This window comes from Miscanthus floridulus, chromosome 8 (assembly GCF_019320115.1).
Source record: "Miscanthus floridulus cultivar M001 chromosome 8, ASM1932011v1, whole genome shotgun sequence".
NCBI lineage: Eukaryota > Viridiplantae > Streptophyta > Magnoliopsida > Poales > Poaceae > Miscanthus > Miscanthus floridulus.
This window is the reverse complement of record NC_089587.1, coordinates 55457218-55465607: the sequence shown is the minus strand read 5'-3', so window position 1 is coordinate 55465607 and position 8390 is coordinate 55457218. Positions and strand designations below refer to the sequence as shown.

The 8390-nt window shown below is 45.9% G+C and overlaps 2 protein-coding genes across 5 annotated transcripts; both read right to left on the bottom strand.

The window, feature by feature from the left end:
• Window positions 1-914: 914 nt before the first annotated feature.
• LOC136472117 (uncharacterized) lies at window positions 915-1945 on the bottom strand. Its single transcript, XM_066469846.1, has 2 exons — window positions 1778-1945; window positions 915-1650 (listed from the first exon to the last, which is right to left on the bottom strand). Exons 1-2 carry the CDS (start codon window positions 1783-1785, stop codon window positions 1035-1037), a joined length of 624 nt encoding a protein of 207 aa, XP_066325943.1. The 5' UTR covers window positions 1786-1945; the 3' UTR covers window positions 915-1034.
• Window positions 1946-3116: 1171 nt separating this feature from the next.
• Window positions 3117-7347, bottom strand: LOC136472116 (GCN5-related N-acetyltransferase 4, chloroplastic-like). 4 transcript variants are annotated; one of them, XR_010762269.1, is made up of 5 exons: window positions 7146-7347; window positions 6980-7074; window positions 6507-6900; window positions 3830-3999; window positions 3501-3637 (listed from the first exon to the last, which is right to left on the bottom strand). XR_010762269.1 is itself a non-coding variant. In XM_066469843.1 (4 exons), exons 1-4 carry the CDS (start codon window positions 7220-7222, stop codon window positions 3358-3360), a joined length of 846 nt encoding a protein of 281 aa, XP_066325940.1. In that variant the 5' UTR covers window positions 7223-7345; the 3' UTR covers window positions 3117-3357. The 4 variants fall into 4 exon arrangements, 2 of the variants coding, with proteins under 2 accessions (XP_066325940.1, XP_066325941.1); XR_010762270.1 differs by having other exon boundaries at window positions 3531-3632; XM_066469843.1 differs by lacking the exon at window positions 3830-3999 and having other exon boundaries at window positions 3117-3637; window positions 7146-7345.
• Between the last annotated feature and the right edge of the window lie 1043 nt (window positions 7348-8390).

The following is an 8390-nucleotide window of genomic DNA, read 5'->3' as shown; positions in this document are numbered from 1 at the left end:
GACTTAGCCCCGCATCCAGGTCGTGGCCGGGGGTACGCCCGCCGGCACAGGGAAGACCTCACGACCGACCACCTCTCCGGGCAGCGCCACTGACATCGACGCTCTGACCTCGCCTCCCCGTGGCCGTCGTCGGGCCCACCTCGCCGTCGTCGTCGGGCCCTCCCAGATCCGGTGAGGCAGCCAAGCGGGCGGCTCCGGAGGTGCTCCCACGGTGCCGCCCAAGTCCCTCCCCGCCTCGCCGTCGTCGTCGGCCCCCCCTTGCCGGCGAGCTCCCTCCCCTGCGCGGTCGCGCCGGACTCCCGCTCCCGCCTTGCCTCCTTCACGCCGTTGCGCCACGGAGATATGGGTCGAGGAGAGAGAATGATGTTTTTTTGCGTTTCCTTTCGTGTGATTGGGTCACCCGTTGGAGCCGGTATTTGATAGGCAAAGCACTGGGCGAGACTCATTTTTTAGTTTGGGTAGTTCTGTTGGAGTCAGTCTTATCTGTGTCATGCTGTTCACATGATACCGACCGCCAGCGTTTGGTGACAACAGGCTTGTTCGGCTGGTGTTAAAGCAGGCTGATTAGTCGGCTGAAGTTTTGTGAAAAAAAAAATACTGTAGATTCTAGTTGATAACCCGACTGATGAGTTCGAGCGAAGCCCAACGCGTGTCCGGAAACGGAGGGATGAATCAGATACCGTGCTTGTTGTCAAAAAAAAAAAAATCAGATACCGTTCTCTAGCAGCACACCATGATAACACGTTACACGTGCACGCCTGCTCTAGCAGTAGGGATGGCATCTGATCGGATCACGCGTGAGCAGGACTTCACCGGCGTTCTGAGCTCTGCCACTAATGCAGATGTGCACAAGCACCAAAAGAAGCTCAAATCTTTTTTTGTCCCTTTGCAATGCTAGTTCTAGTTGGATGATGGAGCACAAACAAATTACTGTAAATGTCTGTTCTCTTCATACACACATCATCACTCAAGAACACGATGCGGCGACGCGAAGATTACATAACCATCATAAACGCATGGCATGGCATCAGTGATCAGTGGGTGAAGGTGTAGAAGACGGTGCCGACATAGACGGCGAGCGCGGTGGTGACGAGCCCGACGAGCCCCGCGGCGGCCTTGGCGGCGGCGCGGTCAGTGGGGCACCCCAGCGTACCGAGCCGGATCTGCACGACCATCACCATGGACGTCATCAAGAACACGCACCCGACGACGGAGCCCACGGCGGAGGCCAGCATCCCGAGGCGGAGCACGCGGGCGTCGATGTGCGCGCGCAGCGCGTCGTGCGGGTCCTTGGAGTTGATGAGGTTGAGCGCCAGCTTCAGGCCCTGCGCCACCAGGCTGGAGAAGAGGAACGATGAGAAGGCCACCACCTCCAGCACCAGCAGCGACCGCGCCACGCCGGGGCCCGCGTCGCACCGCGGGTCGTTCGCGAGGCTCCGGAGCTGGCCTGGGGTCGCGAGGGACAGGCCCACGAACACGGCCACCGTGAAGAGCGAGTTCACGTTCACCACGCCGTCCAGCGCCGTCACGTGCACGCTCGTCGTGTTCGCGCTCAGCGCCGCCGGGAACTTCCACTCGTACCCGTGGTGGTGGTGGTGGTGCGGTTGCTGGTGCCCGCCGCCGCCATTGCCGTTGCTGTACTCCTCAGATCTGGGATGGAGACAACAAGATAAATTCACTTCTTGATCCATCGAAGGGTTGCGACTTTGCGAGAGAGAGAGAGAGAGAGAGAGAGAGAGAGAGAGAGAGAGAGAGAGAGAGAGAGAGCGAGACTTACTCATCCATGGCTGGCACGACGGGATGAGGTTGGATCAGACAGAGCCTCGGGGTTCTTGGACGGCTGATTTCGCAAATCAACCTTTGGGATGGTGAACTGGGGATGGGAAGGGAGAAGATGGAGATGGAGCAGCGGATCCTCCAAAAGGCAAGAGCTAGAGGGAGGGATTAAGGGAGAACGTGTGGGGGCCGAAAGCTAGAAGCTGCTTTTGGTGACGGCTTGCTGCGCCGCGGCTGCAACAGCCACGCGTCATTGCTACAGTGATCTACAGCAGCTGAGAAATATCACCCGAGCGATAAAAACACGGAATTTATGTAGTTTAGTGTTTTCTTTCAGAATCTATTTTGGCAAATCAAATTGGGGCATAACCTTGTGATTTATGCTTCACTATTTAGGGCCTGTCTGGTTCAAAAGCTAGAAGCTGATTTTGGTCTCTCATGCCCGTTTTTCCTTTCCAAAGTGGTTGATGAAAAAATATTCTGCTGCCAGGCTGTGGCAGGGTGACAGTGGGCACAGAATCTATACCATAGATCACTTATCTGTACGATGACCAGATGAGATGCCAGCGTCCCCATCTAAAGCATGTTCATTCAATCATCTAAAAGAAACACACTCCACTGACCCTTTTTTTTCTCTTGAAAATATGACTTCATTGAGAAGCCAGATGAAATGAGATGGTTGCATTACAAAGAAGACCAAGACGACTGAAAACAACCGGGCAACAAGCTGAAATCAGCGCATTCTAAAGGCCTATTTGGCATGACTTCTTGTGGCTCCTGCTCTTACAAGCAACTGTAGTAGCATCGTTCCAGGAGCCATTTTTCTCAATTCGCACAAACGTGGAGCCAAAGAGAAGCCACCATTGGAGAAGGACTCAGAAACCGACTTGTTCGGCTTGTTTTTTCTCGATTCGCACAAATGTGGCTCCGTTCGGCTTACCTAGAAACTGACTTATTTGGCTTGTTTTTTCAGTCGGAACAGTGTTTTTCTCTCATAAACAATTCAGCCAGAACAGTGTTTTCAGCCAGTTTCAGCAAGCCGAATGGGGCTCGAGTCCGAAAGAGGCCGGCCAAATGGGGCCTAAGTTTTACCAACTCAAAACATGCGTCAGCCCGTAACAAAGCCATGAATTCAGGTAACCAGTAAGCTTTCGTTCATTATAAGCATAGTACAGAGATTAGAGTGAGAACACCTGAAGTGAAGTTGGCAATATGATAATCTGGCATGCATCCACAGTGCAATCCCAAATCTTGACCATAGATTTTAACCAACTATTTGCCTAAACAGCTATAGATAGTTCTCGTGAACTGAGCTCTAAATTTGCAATGACACATCTCAATACAGAGCAAACCAATAAACATGACGCATAGCAGGTAGCACAGCTAATAAACTCCAACACACAGCCCCACCAACACCAACACCCTCACCACTGTGGATCAATACGTAGCTGATATATACCATTTACAAAGTAGCCTCAAACTATATACCAAATGCTGTACACATGAATGGAGCAAATTGTGCATCTGTGCAGAATCTACACACTCAAACCTTTTCTTTTTCCTGGTCAGATCTTATAGAGGTCAAGCCTTGGGCACTAGCTTCATCATGAAGTTGTATTGCACTCCTTTACCTATCTTGGGTTCAGGCCATTTAGCTCCTTCTGGTACGCGGATGCATTTGAAACCTTGATTTTTGTACAGACGTAGGGCAGCTATGTTGTTTACATCACAATGCAATGCCATTGACCGGCATCCCCAACTCCTTGCCCGTGCCTCTGCTTCTTGGACTAACATTTTAGCAATTCCTTTCCGACGTTCCTCCTTCCGCACTGCGACATTTGCTATGTATGCAATACCTGTCCTGCACAAATTGGAAATAACACTGAGTACCTTTTAGGGAGGGAGGGGGGGGGGGGGCTTTGCCTGCACATTTAAAAAAAAAGAATGAAATGCAAATTGGAACATCATTTGATATCCCATACAGACTAAAGGGAGCACAGCCAATGGCATGGACTGATTTGTAATTAACTTGTTCACTACATAAAGGGCGTACCCGGTGCAGAGAGCTTCCGCTCTGTGCGGGGTCTGGGGAAGGGTGTTAGTGGCAAGCCTTACCCTCGCCTATGCAATGCGAGGAGACCGCGACTCGAACCTGGAACCTTCCGGTCATAGGCGGTAAGACTCTACCGCTTGCACCAGACCCGCCCTTCAACAACTTGTTCACTACATACAATAGCCAAAAGTAATTGCCAAAGGTTATTTAGAATGTGAATCAGATTAAGTAATTGTATTTAGTTGTATTAGGGGAGAATACATGCCCTAAAAACTAAGTATTTCATACTCAAGTTTAATGTAAGAAAGTAGGTTAAACTTCCTCCTGTTAGCTGCAAACTAAATGTGTGGATATTGATATGCTCATAGTCACATAAAACGGGGTCACAACTTTGACCCTCGACCCGGGTTCATCGACCCCGACCCGGGTTCACGGGTTCATTTTCGACCCGAAGTGTAAAAATCTCTCACAAGTAGCGTACCACGTACCATGACCCCGTACCTCGACCCATCGACCCAGAAACTTTGTGACTATGGATATGCTATCTGAAAGAAACCTGATTAGAGTTCAACTAGATAGTACGAAGCGGGCAGAGGGAGGGGAAGGAAGGAGGGTCTAAGTATGATTTAATTAGGGTGAAGGGTGGGCCTTGGCTTGTGCTTACTTTTGTATGTACTTGGGATCCAATGTTTGAACTAGCTTTCTTGCAAAATAAGCAAGGCAAGGTTGCCTAGAAATTCCCTTTTTGAGACGACACCATGCATGGGAGCTTTTAGCACTGGGTGTGCCATGTGACTTAATTAGGGTAATATTGAACAGAAATAACAATCTGTCAGCATAACTAAAACTTACATTGTTTTGAATACATTCCAAGATGGAATAAAGACTAACAGTATCCTGCTTCAGTTGAGAAATGTTTGCTCAAACTATGTTAGATTTAATCAACAAAATCGATCATTCCTTTTTCTTCTGTGTAACTTATCTAATTTAATACCCCTACTTCATAAAAACCTGGGCTGACAAAACACATGGTATTGCCTCTAATCACAATCAAATGAAAATTCAAGTTCAGTTCACCATTCACATAGAAGTTTGCCACCTTTTCTGTAGTGCGCATGGTGTTTTGTGTGCTTCAATTATTTGTTTGTGTACTTGTGTGTGATGGCAGGTGGTTTTTGATTCACCATTGTACCTAGTCACTCCTTTAATGCAATGACATGAAGCTCTGAAATGTTCTATTCTATTTGCTGCTAAATTGGCGGAGTCTTACATTTTCTTTAGGAAGCTGGCGATAGGTCAAGTTTTTTCTCAAATTTTATAAACTAAAATTGGTCCATAAATCACATTGTAGTTGAACCATGCCATTCATTTCCAACATAGGTTATCTTCAGTACATCATTATATCTAGAATCTTGTGTGGTTCGGAGTTATGATGGAAAGAGTTGCTTTTGTCTAACCTGTGATTGCCTTTTTATTCTGAGAAAAGCAACCATGGTCCATAAAAGGGTAAGAAAAATCCCAAACTCAATATTGTCCTATACATAAAAAGATGTCATTTTCTTAGGATAGATGTGAGGGACAGGGTGTGTGTGTGTGTGTGTCTAGGGTGTGCTGGGGATTGGGAGTTTACTAACTCTCCCTTTTACCTTTCTCTTCTTACTGAAATAATACGCAGCTCTCCTGCATGTTCGCGGAAAAATAAATAACTAAAAAGATGCCATTTATAAGCATCTCAACAAGCTTGAAAAACTATGCTTTCTCCAACATTGAAGGGGTAGGGTAGGTGAGAATGTCATGACCAGAGCATAGTTAGCTGAAATCATGCCACAGCTTTCTTTAGAGCATCAAAGTGTTAAATACTATCTTACAGTATTTGAGTTAATTAGCTACTAGTTTAACCAAGAAACACATCAGACAACAGATTGTATGTAATTATGCTCAAGATCATAACTTCGCCATTTGTAGTTCACCTAAATATCTAGTACATAATATGTGTAGAAAGTCTTTCTGGCAGCTCAAAAGATGTGCTGCCAGAAGACTCAGAAGAGCAGAATATGATTACAGTGATAATCTAAAAAGCTGTAAAATGCACTAGCAATGTGTCCACGTGTTTCCCATCCATTGCAGTTGACGTGTGAAACCTAGTTTTTTTTTTTTCATGCACTAGTCTTCAACAAACTTCGAGTTAATGTCTTAATGACTTAACATAAATTAGAATTTACAACTGACGGAGTTTGCATTCATGGTTAGATTAGAATTACGTTTAGAGACTAAGCCCAAAAGTCACTCTATTCAGTTTTTTTTTTTGTTAGCATGTAGGTGAAGTATAATGTTTGCTTAAGAGAATCCTAGTAGCAGGGGGAGACATGGCCACCTTAGGCCACAAGAAAGCTGTCCCTGATTGCCGTATTATGACTGCTTTGTGACATTGCACATGTCCTCTGTCATGTTTAAACTTCATTACTTGCTAATTATGGCAGTATACATTTGAAAAGCCAAACAAGTTTAACAAGGAAAATGCATATAACTAGCAATGATAAACAGACAAGCTTACTAATGATATAGACCAAGTGACACCTACAGCAAAATTCATAGCTTGCATCCCTTCATAGTTAATAGTCTTAACAAATGGACCAGAGGAAATTCAATTTATATGTTTCGGTAACTAAATATGTACCTTCTCTGCTTCAGGGGTCCCCTTCTCGGAAGATAGTCTGCCACTGTATCAAGTGTAAGAATGCCAGCTATGGAGCCTCTACTGAGATTGTATTCCTGAAAGCTGGCATCTGTAGCATCTCCACACTCTATGGTGAAACTATTATTTACAGAATTAGAATTAACGGCCACAAGGCAAGTCTTCATGCACCCGGGTGGAACTGAAAATCCAGACAGGAGAGCAATGTAACGATCAATCCGGAGAACAAGGTCCAACGGGAACTTGTAACCAGGAAAGAACGAGCTGCAGTGAGTGTCAGCCACTTCCCAGCAGTCCTCGAGCCGTGCGTCTCGGACCACGATTTCAGGGCACAAAGTGGGCAGCAATTCAACCGCCTGGCTAGCATAGCAAATTCCTGAAAAACAAAAGAACGGAAATTAATGTCAAAGAGAACGGTTGCGTAGCTGGATCATGTCGCATGCGCGGCCAATCACCTCCCGTAGCCCTGTCGCCTGCGCGGAAAGGCCCCGTTTTGGCTGTTTGGATGAAGGAAATGCCGATCCGGCTCGTACAATTTACTGTTGCCGGCCTGCGAGATCTCACAAGGGTTTGTTTTGACCGGAGGGAGGAAAAAAGGGGGGAAATTTCAGCAGCTCATACCAGATCATGGCTCGGAAGCCGTTGAAGCTGGGGGCCAAGGACGCCGAGGCGCCTCCACCGGGGCAGGGCCCTCGCATTGCTTCCGGCGAAGCAGCTTGGGAGGCACGAGTGGAGGAGGAGCACGGCAGCCGCGCTGGGCCAGCGGCGGCGCAGGAGATGAGAGAAGAGGTCAGGGGGAAAGGATAAGGATGAGGTAGAGAGAGCCATTGTCCTCTGTTCGTTTTGGCTTATACCATGATACACGATCGCGGATTATAAGCTAGAGTAATATTTTTATTTCATATTATTTCTGACTTATGATCGTTTCAGCCAAAACGAACATGCTGCTTTTTCACAACACCCCCTAAAAAATCCAAGTAGCACATATAGGATTGGATGAACTATGCTTTTAAAAAATAACTAAAAATCTAACCGCTTAAACATATAGTCATATAGATGTATAGTCAAACTATTCTTTCCGTAAGATCCACTAACTTAGTTTTGGAAATTCCATCGTCGAGATTAGACTATTAGAGTTGCGAAATACTTACTTGTTTGTTAATGAGTGTAACCATTGCAGAAAGAGAGAGAAAAAAGATGCTTTGAAGCATGATTAAATCGAGTTTTGCAGTTTGGAGGAGTTTCAGGTGATTAGAGGGTAGTTATATTCAGTACCGAGGGGGTTGAAGCTCAGAGGGTTTTCATAAAATTTAAATTTGGAATGACTGTCGAGTCATAACACAAACAAACCAAAGAATGCAGCGGATAATTAACACGTTTTCTATTGAAAAGCGGCAAGATTTATAAGCAAACTATCAAAAGGTAGCTATCAGGCTTACGTGACAAAGAACGACTAGTTTTTGAACAAATTAGCAAAGGAGCCGTCGAAACTCTCGTTTGGGAGAGACCCTATCGGAGCAAGGACGTCAGCCATCAAGCGTAGGGCATTTTTGTCATTGAAACAAGGGATGAACAACAACATGGAGACGGAAGAGTAAAATGTAGAAAACGGTAGCAGATTGGTTTTTCATCGATTATCAGCATGTTCGCTTGGTCGTATTTAACTTATAAGCCAACGAATATTATTTTTCTCTCACACCAAACCAGCCAACAGTACTTTCAGCCATGGCTTATAAACCAAACAAACCAAAACGAACATGGCATATGTATGGTTGTACCTTAATCAGCCATAATCCTCTAATATATATAAAGTAGAGTGGTCTTATTATAGTAGAAACCTCCCTAGTCTACAAGATCGGAGAAGTT

What these genes read in the sequence shown, in the direction of transcription:
- LOC136472116 (XM_066469843.1), bottom strand. Translation starts at nt 7,222, where the DNA reads ATGCGAGGGCCCTGCCCCGGTGGAGGCGCCTCGGCGTCCTTGGCCCCC. An exon ending in GGCTTCCGAGCCATGATCTG is followed by an intron (nt 7,075 to 7,145) that starts GTATGAGCTGCT and finishes GAGATCTCGCAG; the next exon opens with GCCGGCAACAGTAAATTGTA. An exon ending in AGGCGACAGGGCTACGGGAG is followed by an intron (nt 6,901 to 6,979) that starts GTGATTGGCCGC and finishes TTTGTTTTTCAG; the next exon opens with GAATTTGCTATGCTAGCCAG.